The 19,255-nt window shown below is 33.1% G+C and overlaps 3 protein-coding genes and 1 non-coding gene across 5 annotated transcripts; 2 read left to right on the top strand and 2 right to left on the bottom strand.

Moving 5' to 3' along the window:
• Positions 1 to 5,866: 5,866 nt before the first annotated feature.
• On the top strand, positions 5,867 to 8,386 carry LOC111450970 (ras-related protein Rab11C). Its single transcript, XM_023091173.1, has 3 exons — positions 5,867 to 6,105; positions 6,233 to 6,429; positions 7,567 to 8,386. The coding sequence occupies exons 2-3, from the start codon at positions 6,265 to 6,267 to the stop codon at positions 8,053 to 8,055; spliced, it is 654 nt and encodes a 217-aa protein (XP_022946941.1). The 5' UTR covers positions 5,867 to 6,105; positions 6,233 to 6,264; the 3' UTR covers positions 8,056 to 8,386.
• A 505-nt stretch (positions 8,387 to 8,891) lies between these two features.
• Positions 8,892 to 8,965, bottom strand: TRNAV-CAC. The gene has a single exon. It is a non-coding gene; the product is annotated as a tRNA-Val (tRNA).
• Positions 8,966 to 9,049: 84 nt separating this feature from the next.
• On the top strand, positions 9,050 to 14,107 carry LOC111450968 (tropomyosin). Of its 2 annotated transcripts, XR_002711907.1 has the most exons (16): positions 9,050 to 9,133; positions 9,234 to 9,321; positions 9,405 to 9,451; positions 9,832 to 9,921; positions 10,026 to 10,079; positions 10,467 to 10,544; positions 10,632 to 10,700; positions 10,772 to 10,927; positions 11,011 to 11,137; positions 11,258 to 11,295; positions 11,477 to 11,566; positions 11,665 to 11,769; positions 12,062 to 12,211; positions 12,446 to 12,555; positions 12,645 to 13,224; positions 13,317 to 14,107. XR_002711907.1 is itself a non-coding variant. In XM_023091170.1 (15 exons), exons 1-15 carry the CDS (start codon positions 9,098 to 9,100, stop codon positions 12,718 to 12,720), a joined length of 1,314 nt encoding a protein of 437 aa, XP_022946938.1. In that variant the 5' UTR covers positions 9,050 to 9,097; the 3' UTR covers positions 12,721 to 14,107. The 2 variants fall into 2 exon arrangements, 1 of the variants encoding a protein (XP_022946938.1); XM_023091170.1 differs by having other exon boundaries at positions 12,645 to 14,107.
• Positions 14,108 to 14,708: 601 nt separating this feature from the next.
• LOC111450967 (protein plastid transcriptionally active 16, chloroplastic) lies at positions 14,709 to 18,114 on the bottom strand. Its single transcript, XM_023091168.1, has 5 exons — positions 17,524 to 18,114; positions 16,716 to 17,168; positions 16,538 to 16,606; positions 16,393 to 16,451; positions 14,709 to 15,629 (listed from the first exon to the last, which is right to left on the bottom strand). Exons 1-5 carry the CDS (start codon positions 17,974 to 17,976, stop codon positions 14,948 to 14,950), a joined length of 1,716 nt encoding a protein of 571 aa, XP_022946936.1. The 5' UTR covers positions 17,977 to 18,114; the 3' UTR covers positions 14,709 to 14,947.
• Positions 18,115 to 19,255: the final 1,141 nt, after the last annotated feature.

Below are 19,255 nucleotides of genomic sequence, written 5' to 3'. Positions count from 1 at the left end.
CTTTCATAACAATATCTGTAAAATTTTAAAAATAATATTAACACTTTTAAAATTTATAATAAAAAAAAATTAAAAAATCCATATTTCTTAAATAATTATTTTTTAAATAGGTTATTATAAAGGCATTTTTTTTAATTTTTTTTTCTTTTTTAAGTTAAATATTAATAAAACTTTAAAAGTTTAATTTAACAAATTAATGGTAATATTTTTTAAGTTTATAATATTTTAGAGAAGGTGGGGAGTTAATTTTTTATTAGATTTACTTTTTAACCAATAATTTTTTTGAAAGAATATAAATATTAGCTCATAATTTTTTAATTATAATTTTTTTTATGAACTTCAAATAATTCAATTTATTATATTAAGTCGATTTAAATTTTTAATCTTCGATTAAAAACATATATTTTACCTAATTAGACAAAAAAAAAAGTAGTATATAAATCTATTTTACTTTATTTATTTTTTATTTTATTTTATTTTATTTTATTTATTATTATTATTATTTTATTTTTTTTTTGTAAAAAGAAAAACAAGAAAAATTCAATTTTAATCATTTAATGACAGTGTCACACTAAAGAAAATCATTAATAAATGACGATCCAATTTCATGTATTGACCCATAATCATTCATCTAACTTTTACGTCTACTTTCAATTGGTGGGGCCCATCCTAAGGGTAATTTTCCTCTACAATCATGTCTTACGTCTGCTTTTGTGGAGTTTTTAGCCATCTGCTTCTGTGATTCTCTGATCCCCTAATAAATGACCTTCATCATGACGTGGCATCGATCAGACCGTTTACGCGGTTACTCTTTAGCCGATGCTATCATCGGGAGCCGCACACCTTATATTGTCCTCTTCTGTAAACACGCAGTTATAAATATATATATATATATCCAAAATAAAAATCCCTTTCAATTATTTCACAAATACGATAATGGTTTAATTAAATTATTTTTTTGCAATTTCGAAATACATTTTAATTATTTTAATTAGATTTTTAAAAAATAAAAATAATGTAAAAGTAAAGACATAAATAAAAAAAACTATAGCTTTTTTTTAATTATAGAAACTACATTATTAACTAATTTTCTAATCACATGATAATATTTTTAATTTAACTTAATAATAATTATAGCAATGAAACTATAGATTATTTTACTATTTAATTAAAAAAAATTAAATTCAAAATTTTAATTCTATTTGGATTTCAAATTATATTTTTCAATATGGAATATATATATATCATGTTTTTAATTTTGTAATTATGCAAAAAGGAATATACACTTTTGAGACCACATTTTTTACATCAAAGTTGCAGCTTTATTTTTTATATTTTATTTGTTTGGAGATCTTAAATAAATAAAAATAAAGAATTTAAAGGTGAATATTTTGTTACATTCCCTTACTTTATTCACTTTTCTTTCCCAAATAACTTACCTTTTTTTGTTTCCAGTAAAAAAAGTTTAACCATAGTCAACAAATGTAAGAATACTCTCACTCATCCAACTTTTACAGAAATGGTAACTCTCATAACCCCTTCTTTTAAAAAGCGTGGAAAGCTTTATAATATGTTACAAGTTTCTTGAAAAATGGACTAATCAGTTAAATATTGTAAAGACTCGATATTTATTATTGGTCAAAATTTGACCTCTATAATCAATCGAGGCCTTAAGAGATGGTAATTTACCCGGTGTTGGATGTCAACCGTTCGAAAAAAATAATAATTTGAGTGGTATGAAGTTTGAATGCAATCTCGAGATATTCAATCGATCGACTTTTTGGGTATTGACCAGTAGCATATATAAGTTCGGTCGAGTTTATTCACACAATTTTAGTAAATAATTTGAATGTAATTTTAAAAAGATTTATTCGTTTCATTTTATTTAAGAGCATTTTTGTCGTTTAGTATCGAGAACTTTATACTTCTTTTTACAAAAGATCTTCTTTTTCAAAATTGCATTCGAGGACCTCAATAAGGTCAATTTTGCATAAAGTAAGGTCCATTTAGCAATATAAAAATATTACAAATTTATAAATAAATAAAAAAAGAGTGAATAATTTCAACATTATGAAATTTGAACACAAAGTATGGGTAATGGTTGAGAAATTGAAATCACCACTTTCCTTGAGTGGACCACTGACATGTCTACTACTAAAAAGGTCCTCCTATAGTCCTAATATGATTTAAAAAACGACTATATTTATTTCCGTTAAATTATAAAAAATATTTTTAAATAATTTTTTTATTTAAAATTTTGTAATATTAGCTCGAAGTTAAATGAAGAATATAAATATATGACTGTGACTGTGACTTAGAACGACACGGTTGTATTCTATATTAAATTTGAATTAAAAACTAAAAATATTTAGACTTCTAACACATTTTTTACCTGCAATGTTGGAGAACGGTGAACTTCGACTATCCAACCCCAAACGATAAAAGGTTTAGTTAGGTTAGTTTCTAAAAATTATGGTAACCCGTTAACATTTTTTTAGTTGGGTCAACTTGATCCACTCGAAAGTAGAGTCACAATCCCACCATATTTCACTATGCTTTTAAGATTATTACGAAAATTAAGAATATTTGGCATTTATAATAAAAAATTTATTAGATTTTAGTTATTAATATAATTTTTTTAAATAGTTATAAAAAAAATAACCGGACTACACAATCCAACCCAACTCGAAAACAGAAGGTTATGTTTGGTTGGATTGGTTGCTGGATTCACTACTTCAATTAACTCAATCTATATAAATATGACCACCCTCCGAATTCGATAATTTTAATACTCATTAATTTAATTTTTGAGACAATTTATTTATATTTCTTGAAAAATAAATTGTGGATCGAATAATTGAAGGGAGGACAACAACTCAGCAATCAAAAGCACTTTTGATAAAAACTCCTCTCCCAAAGTCATCCATATCCTCCATTTTATAAAAGACTATAATTTATAATTTTATTTCACTTATTATTATTTTAATTCAGTTTAAATTTCCAAAAAAATTATTAAAAAAAATATATTTTTAACTAATTAAATTTTATTCATATCGATTTATTGCTCTAAAAAAAACCAAATATTTGAATATTTCATGGTTAAAAAAAATTATTTTGCAAAAAAATTAGATTTTTAAAGAAAACTAATTAATCTAAAATATTTCAAATAATTACAAAAAGAAAAAAGAAAAATAGGTGTGAGCTGGCATAAAACTGAAACAATATGATAACTTCGTAGATCCATGGCATCAAGCAATCCCATATTTATGATAAAGCGAAATGTCGAACCCACCCCCATAATTTCCATATATTTTATTTTCTCAATTTCATTATTATTTTAATCCATGTCATCGACAGACACGAATGTCGGGTTCGTTCGCTCAGGTGGTCTTCCCTTATCTTCCCTAATGTTCAGAGTTGTTCTGGTTTGAGAAAGGAGCACGCACTTCCACGACTACGCTTCACTTATGCACCGAAAAAGATCGTCGATAGGAAAGCTCTGTCGACTCATACATATGGTCTCGATTACGAGGAAGCCCTTATTTACTCCACCCGATAGCCAATCATATTAGCATTGTGAGATTATTAAGGACTAGACTGACAGAATTTAACAACATATATTAAGATTAGAATGCACCCGTACAAGTTACCCATAAGTTTAGCAATATCTTAACATTATTAACGAAATCTAAGGATACATAATTTAAAAAGAGTCTCGTTAGAGCTAAATATTTAACTATTATAAGTTGCGAGCTACAAACTTAGTAAAACCCGAGATAAATACACGCTTAATTTTATTTATTTATTAAATATGATTATTGACACGTGAGGACATTTAACTTGAGATCCACGTGGTGCGAAATAATTGGTTTTCGTAAAATACATGGAAATTATATATATATATATATATATAATTGAAATATTAAAAAATTCTTCATTCGTGCTTGTGGCCAAGCTTGAGAGCTTTGGGCCTTTCCTTCGCTTTTGTGAATGGAAAGCCGAAAGTGGGTTTTGGGCCGTAAAACATCGAGGCCCACTACGTTTATATATCTTAAATTTAACTATTAAAATTTTAATTTAATTTTGGTTTATACATCTTAAATTTTAATTTTTTTTAAAAATTTATTTCGTGATAAATCTTAATAATTGATTTTAATACAATTATATAAACATTTAGTCAAACGTGTATTCTAAAAATCAAATTTGTATATTATAAAAATAAGTTATATTAAATGAGATACAGTGAGAATTTTATATTATTATAATAATTTATTAATAATATTCCGTAATTTGATTTTATTTCATTATAAGTATATTAGATATAATATGAAATATTTTTAATTTATTTAGTTGTCATTATTAATAATTATTTTTAAATAAATAATTTTAATAAAAGTATATAAAAATAGTTAGTATGATCATCCAATTAAATAATAAATAAGCATAAAATCAAATATAGAGGGGAGCAAATGATAATATGATAATAATAAAAGTAAATTATAAAAATATACAATATATAATATACTTGTGTGAAATATAAAATTTGAACTAACAAAATTGGTCAAATACGACTTATATGAACTAAGGTCTTTTTAAATTTAGTTATTATTATTATATAATTTAAAATTAGTTTTTTATATTCCATAAAATATCAATTATATATATATATATATATATATATATATATATATATATATATATATATATATATATATTTATTTATTGTGAACATTAAAATTGACCCATAATATAAAAATTAGACCCATCCAAATAATAATTATAAAATTCCTCTTATTATAAGCTCAACTCACTATTTTTTGAGCATTAAAATTAAACTTAGTGAGAAAATAAATTGAAAACTAATTAATAATAATTTGACGCTAATTAAATGAATTTTTAATTTATTAAGACCGATGTAAAAATGAAAAATAAAAAATAAAAAATAAAAAAAGGAAAAAAAGTTGACGTAGTGCTAAGCCTTGATTCTCTAGTGTCGTCGTCGGCTGGAAAGCACGCTGTGTTTCGTTGAAAAGGTCTCCCGAACGACCTGTCGTTTTCTACTACTTTTCTAATTATTTTCTCCACTCAATTGGACATGCTAATTACATATGTATATATATAAAATTGCCACAAAAAAACAATTAAATAATTATATCACAAGTTGAACAAGAAAATAGTAATAAAAAATATTACAACCTTACATTTTTCTAAAAGGAAAAATTATTGAATATGACACCCAAAACGGCGTCGTTTCAATGTCGACGCCCACAGCCCACGGAACCACTGGTAGCCCAGCCAGCCCAAATGCGCTGGCTGCCCCAAACGCTAAATCTCTCCCTTCCCCGCCCCCCACGACAGACAAAGATTCCGCCAGCCCCCCACCACGTCGTCGTTTCGAATCTATTTTTTAAAAAACCCTAAATAAATGAAATACATTAAAAATTAGATATAACATTATATTATATTTTTAATATAACTTATATTGTAAAATGAAAACCAAATATTTGAAATATATATATAAAATAAAAAAATTCCTGTAGGAAATTTGGTCCCGCAAATTTCTAGTAAAAAAAAGAAAATTTGAAATTGAGACGAAAAAGTCTTTTTCGTCCCCGTCTCGTCTAATGAACATATCTTATTCCAATAGTTTAAATTTATATTAAATAGTTAAATAATTTTTGTAAAATATTGAAATTAAATATTAAAAATAATATTAGTGTAGTTTAGCTATGAATTAGGGGGAAAAAAAATTAAAAGTGAGGGACTAATGTGGTATAAAAAGATGGAAAGTTAAGGGACTAAATCGTAAATTAACAAAAATAAAAAGAATCTTGGGGATTAAATTTCCATTTTTTCTCCACCACCTTTTTCGGTCGCATTTTCCAGTCAGGCGTGTAAAGAAGCAACGTCAAACCCCCACAGACGACAGCCCCATCAATCCCCTCTCTCCTTCTTCTCTCTGTTCTGTCTGTAACTTCCCTCATTAAATTCTCTCTGCTTAATTCATTCCTCTTTCTTCCTTCGATTCTTCCGTCAATCCTCTCTTCATAGTCAACCTTCTTTCCAATCCAATCTCAACTTCTCCATTTCTTCGCCAGCCAACAGGTTTCAGTTCTTCCTTCGATTTTGGGGCTTTTCTTGCCTCTTCGCCTTTTCGTTTCAGCTACTGTGTAGATGATTCCGATTTTTTCGGTTTTGGTTTCTGAATTGCGGAATTTGTTGTTTGGATCAGGTTTGTTCGAGAAATCTGGGGCGGAGACGGCCATGGCTCATAAGGTGGACCACGAGTATGACTATCTGTTCAAGATTGTTCTGATCGGGGATTCTGGCGTCGGCAAGTCCAACATTCTTTCTAGATTTACCAGAAATGAGTTCTGCTTGGAGTCCAAATCCACCATTGGTGTTGAGTTCTCCACCAGGACTCTCGAGGTAGATGCTTAATCGATTCAACTCTCAGCATTTTTTATTCGATTTGCGCGTTTTTTAATTAGCATTTGTTTTAATTTCTTCATTGATCGATTGAGTTTCCTTTTGTGATTGACGAACTTTGAAAATCTAGGTTCCGATGATTTCTAGATGGCGGCTTGCGCCTTTGTTTTCCCTTTCAATCGTTGAAGTACAGTGGATTAATTGCATGAGGAGTTTGAGTAGTAGTTACTTTCTTGTTTGAAAGCCACAAACGTTAAGGCTTGAATTAATAGTTGCTGAATTTATTCAATATAAATAATACGTTTCTCATATATGAAGGAAACGATCTAGGTTTTGTAGCCATGTCTACGGAAGACTGAGAGACGATGAAACCATGTGTGCTTAATTATTAAAAAGTATGGCTGCGAGTAGTTAGAGCAGGGAGAAATTGATTGAATTCTTTTCCTGTATTTCTAAGTCACCCTCATTTCTTACCAACTTATCAACCACCATTGCTCATTTGAGTATACCACTAACTTTGTAAATGCTCATGCTCTTGAAATTTCGAGGGTTTTTGTTGAAATAGTAGAATTAACAAAATTGGGGTTGTTCATTTAGAAAGTTAAGTATGTTTAGTCCACTTAAATATAGCTTAATTGGTTGACCAATGTATCATCGACCAAGAGCTTAAAGGTTCGACTCTCCGCGTCACAAATAAAAAGTTAGGGTATGCCTATCCTATTGTGGCCAAACCAATAGCTATGGTAGCTCTAGCATTAAATATTATACCAACTCTAGGAACTTTTTGGCTGAGGGATTGCTGTTTTTCTTGTGAAAAGCTTAGTAAATGAAGCTTAGATTCATAATTTTTTTAAGGGAGCTGGAGAAGGGAGTTTGAGATCTCGAACTAAAATTATCCGATATTCCTATATATGGAATCATATACATTTAGAATCTGTTCCTACTGTTTCTTTTTGTTCTTTACTCAAAATTCTGTTGTAAAAAATTGCATACGGAAGGCTAATGAAATGGAGGGTTGTCCTCTGCTAACTGGGAAATCATTATTGAGTCTGAGATTCTTTTTCATTTCATTGTTTTGTAAACTTGGTAGTTAAAAGTGTTTGTCATCTCATTGTAGTCAATGTTATTGTCATACAGGTAGAAGGTAAGACAGTCAAGGCTCAGATCTGGGACACAGCAGGTCAGGAACGATACCGTGCCATTACGAGTGCATACTACAGGGGAGCTGTTGGTGCTCTCCTCGTTTATGATCTCACAAAGAGACAGACTTTCGATAACGTGCAAAGGTGGCTTCGAGAGCTGAGAGATCATGCAGATTCTAACATTGTGATTGTGATGATAGGAAACAAATCCGACCTAAATCATCTAAGAGCTGTCTCAGAGGATGATGGACAGGCCATGGCTGAGAAGGAAGGCCTTTCATTTATCGAGACGTCGGCTTTGGACGCCACAAACATTGACAAGGCATTCCAAACCATCTTAACAGAGATCTACCATATCATCAGCAAAAAGGCATTGGCAGCCCAGGAATCCGCTGCGAGTGTCCCCCATCCCGGTCAAGGAACCACCATCAACGTGACCGAAACTTCTGGGGACTCGAACAGAAGGGGTTGCTGCTCATCTTGAGGCGACACAGAAAGATAGAACTGATAGTTCACATCAAAGGTTTCTCTCTCGTGTTTCTCTTTTCATAATTGATCTGTTGTTTTTGATCTTCTTCCGGATTTGGAGAAACTAGGAAACTGTAGTGTATTACCATTCATAGCGGGCATGTAGAATGAATATATCTCACCCGATCCCTCCCTCTTGATCCACTGTGTTAGTTCTTTTCAGCAGTTTCAAATTTTTTGCCTTGTTCCCTTTTACTTACCCATTCATATAACAATTACTTGGGAAATTTGATCTGTATTTGTTCTCCATTTGCAACTCTTACTCACAAATTCTTACAGATATGAGACACGTGAGATTACTAGCTCTGAGTGTGTGTGTGTGTGTTCATTACTGATTGGCTCTTCTTTTGAGTTAGCATTTTAGGGGCCTACATTCGGCTTGATTGAGTTAGCAGGTTGGATTGAATTAATTTTTTGAAATCGAATAGATTGGGTTCGGGTTTCGGGTTACCACGAATTAAATAAAGTCTTATATAATATATTAAGATCAAGTTTGAATCTAGCTGTATACATTAATTTATATTTTCTTATTCATAAACTTCTCTTCCAAAAATAGAAAAAAAAAAAAAACCTCAATATTTCAAATTGTTTTCAATTTTTCTTATAAGGATCTTTTAAAAGCTGGCATTTGTTTTACAAATATTTATAATACGGGATTTTCCTTTTAAGTAATTTACATTTTTATACTAATTTAGGTATATTATTGTACAATCTAATTAGGGAAAAAAAAACAAGCAAAATTATAGAGAAATAGCATTAACAGGCAGAAAAATGAGAAAAACTACTTGAAGCTGTCTGAGCCCGGGTTCGAACCGGGGACCTTTAGTGTGTGAGACTAATGTGATAACCAACTACACCACCCAGACGTTCTTGAACATCGGCTTCCTAAGTGTAATATTTGTAATTTCTTTATTTATTTATTTATAATTTGATCGTTCAGTTGAATTTGGTCTCGAGAATCAAAAGAACGTTTTCGTTGTTCATTTTCGCACTTCGCCATGGACGCTCACCACGCATCTCTAGGTCGACGAACGGTAAGAAGTTCTTGCATGTTCGCGTTCTTGCACACCATAATGGCTTTTGTGTGTTTGTGAATTACCTTACATCCATCAAATTTCATATTCATTTTGGCAGCTGGAAGAGATTCGGCAAAAGAGAGCGGCGGAAAGATTACACAAAGCACCTTCCGGACCAGATCTGAGCACAGGCTCGAAATCTAATGGTAAATTATTGTTGATTCATATGGAATTGTTGCGGAGATTATTGGTTGTGGATGTAATTTAGTTTGGTTTTATATTGGAACAGAAACTTCTGGAATTAGAAAATCAGAGAGCGGAAGTCGATTCTCGGAGGTAGATTTATGTCCTTTTTTTCCCGCTACGTCGAACCTTATGCTTGCTTGATATCTGAAATTAGAAACTTCATTTGTATTCGTAATTTTCTCCGCCATGTTCTTGTATCTTGGAAATTTTGATTTTGATTTTGAGGTTTCTTCTTGAATAGTTTCTTATATCCTTTTACTAGGCCCATGTTTTTATGAAATTCAACTATAGTTGGGAAAATGTGGCATGAATTTAATGGAGTTTATTGGACTAATTGCCAATTGTTGTTACTGCTAATCAATTTAACACAATGGCGAATTTATTTAATAGACTGGCCTCTTCAGAATTCCTCTTTTTATTTTCCCCCCTCTATTTGTGTTCTTCTAAGATCGGTTGGTTCCTTTATGCAGACCGATGTGGGTGGTTTAGTATCTCAGATACAAGATTTGCAGAAGAAGAATGCCGAATTAGAAGAAGAAAAGAACATCATAAGCGCAAAGGTTTCGTCCTGTTCGATCTTTTTTTCCACTTGTGCAGAATATTCTATAAAAAAACATGTGCATCGATTGTTTTTTTAAACTTCATAATTATTACTTTGTTTCAGCTCCAATCAAAGGAGGTTGAGAATGGCACTCTTCAAAAGCGATTGAATGAACTGGTAATTAATGCTCTTCCTGACTGATTTTTCTTTGTTCCTTTGGATAGGTCTTATGTCAGTTGTTTATTTTCAATACTATATTTTCTGATTAGACATATTTCCCTCGTGTAACATGATGGCATGTTAATATATTTGATGCAGTTTTTGTAGTGTAAAACAAGCAAGTAACTCCAATTTCTCTCTGGAAATGAAACTTATTATTTGGAAATGCAGAAGGTTTTGCTATTTGCTAACCTGCACTTAGACCCCATCTTGCCTCCTAGTTTGGTGATAGAAGAGCTTTTCTTAGCCTATACTTCATCTTACTGAAATTCCTTAACTGTCGAGGTGTTCTGTTAATTTAATTGAATATTTCAATCTGATTACAACATTACCTAAACTTTGTAGGAGACAAACACTGTACCATCTTTAAGGAAAGCTCTCAAGGATGTAGCCATGGAAAAAGATGCAGCAGTTGTTGCCCGGGTATATGCAGTCTAGATATTATTTAATTCTTTTTTCCCTTCATTTTGTTCCTCCTAAGCATTACTAATGGGTGATAAATTAGTATAGGAGGATCTGTTAGCCCAGCTTCGCACTTTAAGGAAACAATTGAAGGAAGCAGAGGACGAACAATATCGAGTATGTATTTAGTTTATTAACCACTCACTGAAGCAACTTTTTTTTGTATTAAAATAGTTTTTCTGCATTAGGCGGAGGAAGATGCTGCAGCCTTGAGAGCAGAATTAAATTCAATTCAACAGCAAGCAATGAGTGGCTCTTTTGCCGGAATCACTCCAACTGCTAATCCACTTGATCAGATGCAAAATTTAGAAAAGGAAGTATCTAAACTAAATGCTGAGTTGCAGGTGTGGCTCTTGTGGACAAACTTTTGTCATTTTCTTGTCAGACTGTTGGTTGTTAGTGCCTTACAGTAGTTGATCATGTACAGAAAATTTCAATCTTGAGGCAGCAAGATCTACAAAAGTTATCAGAGGAGCAATCCCGTATTTCATCCCTCATTTCTGAAAAGCAGGAACTTGAAGAAAAGCTTGCAAATACGTCCACAAAGGCCTCAGGTACAGAGATTGTTGTGCCAATATCTTTTGAAGCCTGATATATTCTTGCAAATTTCAAGATTTTGTCCACTTAACATCTACTAATAATTTTGGATATTTTTTGTGTCCGTTTTCTTTCAGAGATCTCAGAGAAGGCAGTGGAGAAGACTTTTTCAGTTGTAAGGGACTTTTTGTTGGAATTATGTTTAAAAGAATTTCAAAAGAATTTATTTCGTGACTGCATTGATGTCACTTACAAGTATCACATAATCGCTTCTTGCATGATTCATACTCTAGAAGTTTAAATATTCATTATTCATCCTATTTCCCCTAGTTACAGCATTACCTTGTTATTTGCAGGAAGAGAAGAGCAAGCTTGAGAAGCAGTTGCATGACATGGCTGTTGCAATCGAGAGGTTGGAGAATAGTAGACAGAAGCTTCTGATGGAAGTAAAGTCTTTTCCATTTTCTTCTCGTTTACTCGCACCAAAAGTATGATTTTATGAATTTTCCTCTAAATGAGAGCCTTCTCTCATGTTTTTTGGCAGATTGATTCGCAGTCTTCAGAAATAGAGAGGCTGTTTGAGGAAAACTCTACTCTATCCAGCTCTTACCACGAGGCTGTGAGCGTAGGAGTACACTGGGAGAATCAGGTGATTATAGTTGTCAACTCTGCATGATTCTTTGCAGTTGTTATGAAGCCTTCAAGGGTTCCAAATAGAATTCCTCCCTCGACTTTTTATTGCTTTAATTGGTTGTATGCTGCCAAGTGCTTCTAATGAGAGAAATCTGGCATTTGTAACTTGTTTACTTCTGAGACACTTCCTATCTCTGTCGTCCTTGTTGAATTACATATGCTTGAGGTGCAGTATGTTTTCTTTAGTGCTCTAATTAACCCTGCTTTAGAATTAATTTTAAGTTACAGCTGAATAGAAGATTTTGTAGGTGAAAGACTGTCTAAAGCAGAATGAAGCACTTCGCAGAGTTCTAGACGAGTTGAGAACAGAACAATTGAACAGTCTGCCGGTGTCATATAGAGATGGGGCAGTTGAAACTCAGTCTCCGCCATTTACATCTGACCTTCTCTACCTCAAGGTCAGTCTCTTGCTTAGGATGCAACTTTCTGCCTTTTGTATGTATATGGTGATGTCTCAATGAAGTTGGAAGTCCTTTCTAGAAGTTGAATACTTGGCCGTATGTTGGTCAAGTGATTATGTCAAACTGGTTACTTCAGATGTAATCTGTTACCTTGGTTTCATTCATACTTTAGGTTGGTCATCTAAGTATGATTATACTATGATTTCATCTTCCTATTCTTTCTCTATGAAGGCCCAGCTAGCAAAAGAACAGAGCAGAGCAGAGATGTTATCAGCAGAAGTATTGGAGCTGTCAACGCGACTCCAGCAGGCTACACAAGCATATAACGGGCTCACACGCCTGTAAGATCCTCTCTCTCATACGAATAACAGTTGATTCATTTTATTTCAAAGAAGACTTTTTTTCTGAATTTCTGCTTCTTACATTGTAGCTATAAGCCAGTGCTGCGGAACATCGAAACCAGCCTAATTAAAATGAAGCAAGATGGATACGTTGGTGTATGCTGAATACAAATGTATTTCCAAGGAAACTTCATACAAACTCTGGAAAAACTGATAGTGTCTATGGAAGGTTTATCATCTGTCACATATTTTCCTTTTGTGAGAAATATTATTTCAACACTAACTGGAGGACCCCTTTTGGGAGTGTACTTTTTTAGCTTTATGTTAGATTCCAAACAAAAGCTATAGTACATTCATATTCATTTTATACTGAATTTATTATATCATTCTTTCAATGTTTCAAACGTTGATCTATAGCTTTTGGCTAATTGGATCTTGAAGTAAATCATATAATGATTTGATGGAGACTTGATCAGCTTTATTATTTGATCAGCGGCGGACCAAATTATTGTATAAAAGGACAGGCCCAATTGAGTGCTTTACATTGCATTTTCGTTCATCTATTCTTATTATTAGACAAATCTATTACTTATTCATTAGTTTTTCTTTACTACATTCCCCAAACTTCAAACATGGATTACATGAACTGTTGGAGCAATTGTAACCAGTGTAAACTCTTTCCCTTTTCCTGTTTTTTTAGAGCAAGGGTTAAACTCATCGAATCATTAAAGTTATTTTGAGCTATTATTTTGTCCCTTTAGCTAGCTGGATTGCACCAATTGGCAAATTTTCCCTTCGAACAACTTTGGAGTAAAGAGGAGGAAAGAAAAGGGGGGAAGGCATGAACAGAGAAAAGTTGATAGCATGGCTGTAAATCTCACCCTGTTTTTATATTTATTGATATTTTGTAACAAAGCTTTCTACAGGTTGGCAAAAGGAACTGTGATTATAATTCAGGATTCAATGAGGAAGAGATAAGCAGGGAAGAAAGCTCAACAATGGAGTCCTCAAAGATTTGTTTCTGTATTCCTCGCCACAAAAATGGCCTCAAAGCTGATGGAGGATCAGAGAAATCTTCCAAATCAAAGCCTTCCCGCCGCAAATCTCGCCGTGCTGCAAAAGGAGGTAAGCATTCCCCTAGTAGTGATAGCAGTGGAGATGGAAACACAGGTGATGCAAATGAAAGCAGCGCCTCCGCCGCCGTGGCTGCTGTTGCAGTCACAGCAGCAGCCACAGTGGTGGCCGTGGATGCTTTAGAAGATGATGGTGGCAGCTCGCATGGCCACGGCGGTGAGGGAGGCGGTGGAGGTGGCGGAGACTAGGAATCGGTTGATCGGAGTGTTGATTTATTGCTTTTTTTCTCATTGCTTCTGTTTTGATGATCCTTCTGCTGGTTTGCTGAATTTTGGTTTGATTGATGTGTGGGAGTCTTATATCATTTTGTTTGAATTACAGTATATGAGCATCTGGGTCTTGCTTTCCTTTGTTATATTATAGAAAACTTTGTAAAAACATCTTGAAATGATGGCTGCTTTCAGCTCTGTTTTGGTTAGAATCAATCTATTCTCGATCTAAGAGATCTGATTTCTAGAATTGGTTCTATTTCTCCTACTTTCGAGTTGGACTACACATTCGAGGCTCACTAACTTCTTTTGTCGGACATTTGAGGATTTTATTAACATGTTTAGGCATGACTCTGATACCATGTTAGGAACCACTGATCTCTACCATGGTACGAGGATTCTATTGACATGTCTAGGCATGACTCTCCTACCATGTTTGGAACCACTGATCTCTACAATGGTTTTGCTTTTGGTTTTTTCAGAATATCTCGTATCAATGGAAAACTCATGATCAATCTCTTAATTAGCTAAATGTGAGGCTCCTCTTCCAACCATCCTCTAACACACTCATCTCAGAATTGTTGGTCTTATAGAAACAAACAATAATAATAAAAAATAAAAAATAAAAATATGGGAATGAATGGACCGAAAAGATCATATTACATGGATACAAAATATAATTTAATCTAAATCAAAATTCAGCCTGAAATTTTAATCTAAAACATTTGCTAGTCAAATTCTATAATTCCGGAAAGCACAGATCATCATAAAAAGCATAAACCCTATTAAATTAATTTGAGTAGAGACCCATTTACAAGAGTTGGATAATTGCGTTCACAATTATAGGAAAAACAATAGAATGTTACAATCACACGACAGGCTCACATATTCTTTGCTGAAACTCGTAAAATCAGGTAACCAACCCTCGTGAAACAGATACATGCATAGATTACAATGGAAATACATACACAAATAAAAATAAGCTCTTCAAAGAGTTCTATCATCAGCCATAAAAGTCAGAAACAATCAATAATATAATTTTCTTCTTCCTAATCATCATCAACATATATGGTTTCTTGCTTAAAGAGACCACCAAAAACCTTCCTTACCTCTGCTTTTGCCTCCTCTTTGGCTTTAGGCTTTGAGTTTTCTTTTGATTTGGCTGCAAACGAGGGCTTGGAATTGGTCATTGCTTGTCTCACGGCTGCTTTCTTTGATGGCAGAGATCGAGCCTTAGCCTGTCCTCTCACTGTGGCTATCTGAACATTTGATTCCTCAGGTTGTTTTGGTAGTTGAAAAGCTAGTTTATCCCATGGCTGCTGCGAGCCGAAGCCCTTGGCTTTGCTTAAAAAGTTGTTGACTAAACTGCCTGCTGCACTGTCGACCTTCTCTGGCGCCTCTTCGGCTTTGGGTTTAGTGGGTGCCTTGGGTTCTTTTTCTGAGAGCTTTTTGAGCTTTTGGGATTGCTCTGAACTGAAATCCTTGGCTTTGTTCAATAAGGTGTTGAAGAAGGCTACTTCATCAGATTCTTGCTTCTGGGATTCTTCGGCAACAGCAGCAGCAGCAGCAGCTTGGGCTGTCTTTTCAGCTTTGGCAGCCTCAAGTTGTTGTTTCTTTGCGGCCTCTGCCTCTTCACGAGCTTTCTCTGCAGTTCTTATGGCTTCTTCCTCTGCTTTTGCCTTGGCCTGTGCTTCAGCATAAGCCTGTCTTCTCCCATCCGTGGGAATGGCGCTGATACCAATTTATACCAAAACAATCAATCTTCTAATCACAATGCTTTATGAAACCATAGAATCTTCAACACACAATTCTCGGTTTTAGAAAGACTAAGATCACAAATTTAGTTCATAGAATTCAAATTTGTCTTAATTTGGTTCCTAAAATTAATATATATATATATATATATATATATTAATCTTCTAACTTTCTAACTTTTAAACGTGTGTTTGTTAGTCTTAAATTTTGAATTTTTATTTTTGTGTCAATTTTTTGATTTTATATTTAATAGTTTTTTTTTAATTATCGTCTCTTAAATACAAAATTAAAAGTATAAAATTTAATTGTGTATCTATTAAATCATATAGTTTTCTTTTAACATTATCCGTATATAAAATATTTAACACATAAGTTATGTACTTATTAGACATTTTTAAAGTTTTGGGTTCTATTACCTATAATAAAAAAAAATATAAAAACGAATTACCCTAGTTTAAAAATTAACTCAACAAATAAAAAGTTTAGAACTAAACGTAAATTTAACGTTTATCATTTCAAAATTATAGATTCAATAGTGTTAAAATCCAAAAACTTAAACTAATAAAATTTGAGACTCAACCTGATAGAGATAATAAAGATTCGAAACAAAGAAATGAAAAAAAAATATCATCAACATCATGTGAGATTTAATTTTGTAAAGATATGAGATGGTGTATATGAACAATAATAATTGTTAAAGAAACATGATGCAAAAAGGGGAGAAAAGAAAAGAACTTACCTGAAAAGTTGCTCTACTGAACTTGAGAGTGCTGATGGAGTAGAATAAACTTCCACAACCTTAAGGATCAGAAGTAAAATGCTGAATCAATAATTTAAGCAATGGCTATGCTTAAAAATTGTGAGTGCAGTAAAATGCAAGGTACCTTGTTCTCGGCCACCGCCGTGTTCGAGAAAACGCCGGCCACCAGCGATGCTATCCGTGACTTGGCCACCTGAAAGTAATTTTGAAGTCAAAATTAGGAAGCATGATCCTTCTCAAGAACAGAGAAAGGGAAAGAGCTGTTCAACACTATTTGACAATTATGTCATACATTACATTACTTTGTAGTCGTTTGAACTAGCGCTTCCTTCTGCTCTGACGACGACATTATAGGCCCGTTCAGGCTCAAAGTCTTCTACCAAATTTGCCTTGATGAACGTATAGCTGACATCGGTTTCAACTATTTTCTGCAAGAGCTCCACTACGGACAACTCCTGAGATCGGGAGAACAGGTTGTTGAAGAATGACGAAAGGCCGTCGAGTACATTGTTTGTGGAGGAGTTTGATGCGTTGCCATCGTAGACGATGGCCACATGGCCTACTCCGGCGAGCTGTGCTGCCTGAATTACTTGCAATGCGTCCGATGTGGTAACTTCGGAGGTCGGACCGTTTTCTCCAGCGCCAATAGTGACTACAACTTTACTGGCGTTTCCGATCGCCTTGGCTATCGATTCGGCATCTTGAAAGGAGGATTCGACTGCGTTTAATCGCTTCGATTCTTCATTAGATATGACCTTCATTGTTCGATTAATAAAATGCACAATGTTATCGTCAAAATCAATAACTGAACCAGATGCAGAGTAGAATTATCAATTCAGAAAACAACGAATCCTTAGAACTTCCAATCTCAAATACAAAATCCAATCTGACCTAATTATACTTGAGAACAAGATTCGAGAGCAGAATTATCAATTCAGAACACAATGACATTCTCACATCTTCCACTCTCACATACAAAATTCATTCTGACCTTACACTAAACGATTAGATGCGAGAGTAAAATTATCAATTCAGAAAACAACGAAATCCACATGTCGTTCAAATCCTCATATCGTCCGTTCTCAGATACAAAATTCGTTCTGAACTAACCTTATACTTGGCAGCAAGACGAGCCAATTCTTGAGCAGCATCAAGCTCCGGCACACCAGCACGGACACTAAAACCTTCACGCAACAGCGTCTGCGCCAATCGAATGCCAGCCTGACCAGAAGCGCCAGCGACAAACACCGTATTAGGATCCTTCCGCCTCGCGTTTCCGAATGACAAACCAGACGAAGTATCACTAACAACCGGAATCAGAGACTTCACATCCGGTATCTTTCCGAAGTTGAAACGAAACGGATTCGAATTACCGGAATCTTCAGCCGGAGCGCCATCGGACGATGGCGATCCATTGCTCGATTTCCCCAAGCGAAACGAAGCGAATGTTCCAGAACTCTTGGCGTAGACGGAAAACTGCCTACGGCTGTTGTTGTCAAAGCTACGGCGGGCGTTTGGGGCTGTGGTTAAGATAAACGAATTGGAGTTTATGATCGCCGCCATTGGAACAAGGAGACTACAGAGAAGGAACGGTGGTTAGTTTGTGGTCTCCACTCTTCTTCAGGTTTTTCTCATATCCATGACTGAGAATTGGATTGAAGTCTTACACAAACAGCCCCCACATCCTCAAAACCAGTAACCAAACGCCATGGAATTTCGAGATTTCTTTGTAAATATTATCCAGAAAAAATAAAAGAATAGCCAATAAGAAAATGACACGTGTACAACTTTATCCATTAATTAAAAATTGAAGTGAACCCTAGAGGCTGCAAGATTGACCTTTTTCTTCCATTGAAAATGGTCACATAATTTCTGTTTATCCACTGTCCTCCTCCCCATCCCTTTCTCCTTGTTTATCTAATAATAATATTATTTTTATTCTTATTCATTTTTTCCTTCGCCTTCATAATTATATTAATTGTATTATTAGTTTATATTTAATTTTATCCATTTTCGTCTACTCCATCCCTTTCTTCTTGTTTATCTCATAATAATTTTATTTTTATTTTTTCTTTTGCCTCCATAATTATATTAATTGTATTATTAGTTTATATTTAATTTTAATTTTTATAGATTACTAATATTTAAGTAAAAGATTAAAAAAAAATTCAATACTCTCTAATATTTGATATTATTTTTAAAAAAATTAAGGAGTTTGAGCCACAAAATTAAAAAATGTTTTATATTTGGTCTAATAAAAATTAATTTTTTTAATGTGATTTCCCATCACAATTATTTAAAATATCATTTTTAATTTCAAATATTTTTTTTTTTATAAATCTAATTTTAACGAAAATAAAACTTAAAAAAACTTAGTAATAAAATTTTTTTAAAAATCAATTGGGAATTGGGAAAGATGTTGAGTGTAATATATCAGTGTTTTGATGTCAACAAAAAATTATTTAACTTTCTTTAATAAATAGAAACTACTTTTAAATTTAGAATAGGCGCTCACAAGATATTAGCAATATATTAATTTCGATAACATATTGAATGTGTTTATTAAAATGATGTATTAATGCAATTTTTTGTGTGTATACACCGATAATTTTCTTATATATGTAAAAAAATATTAGATAGGATACATGTCATAATTATTGGTTGAAAACACAAAATATATATATATATATAGGATAATTTTTGAATGGTGGAATATGTATTAATTTTTACTGGTATCGCGATAATTTATATTTGTAAATTATATCATGTATATCTTAGAGATGTTTATAAAACGGGCGAACGGATAGTTTTCCCCGTCCCATCATCCCCACTACCTATTTCA

The sequence above is a fragment of the Cucurbita moschata genome, unplaced genomic scaffold (genome assembly GCF_002738365.1).
Source record: "Cucurbita moschata cultivar Rifu unplaced genomic scaffold, Cmos_1.0 Cmo_Scf00013, whole genome shotgun sequence".
Taxonomy (NCBI): Eukaryota; Viridiplantae; Streptophyta; class Magnoliopsida; order Cucurbitales; family Cucurbitaceae; genus Cucurbita; species Cucurbita moschata.
Note: the sequence above shows the minus strand (reverse complement) of the source record. Positions and strands in the feature narration are given on the sequence as shown.

Coding starts and splice junctions, on each gene's coding strand:
- LOC111450970 (XM_023091173.1), top strand. CDS start 6,265: ATGGCTCATAAGGTGGACCACGAGTATGACTATCTGTTCAAGATTGTT. Junction 6,430..7,566: donor TCTCCACCAGGACTCTCGAG/GTAGATGCTTAA, acceptor ATTGTCATACAG/GTAGAAGGTAAGACAGTCAA.
- LOC111450968 (XM_023091170.1), top strand. CDS start 9,098: ATGGACGCTCACCACGCATCTCTAGGTCGACGAACG. Junction 9,452..9,831: donor GCGGAAGTCGATTCTCGGAG/GTAGATTTATGT, acceptor TCCTTTATGCAG/ACCGATGTGGGTGGTTTAGT. Junction 10,701..10,771: donor CAGAGGACGAACAATATCGA/GTATGTATTTAG, acceptor TTTCTGCATTAG/GCGGAGGAAGATGCTGCAGC.
- LOC111450967 (XM_023091168.1), bottom strand. CDS start 17,976: ATGGCGGCGATCATAAACTCCAATTCGTTTATCTTAACCACAGCCCCA. Junction 16,607..16,715: donor CTAGTTCAAACGACTACAAA/GTAATGTAATGT, acceptor AATTACTTTCAG/GTGGCCAAGTCACGGATAGC. Junction 16,452..16,537: donor CGGCGGTGGCCGAGAACAAG/GTACCTTGCATT, acceptor CTGATCCTTAAG/GTTGTGGAAGTTTATTCTAC.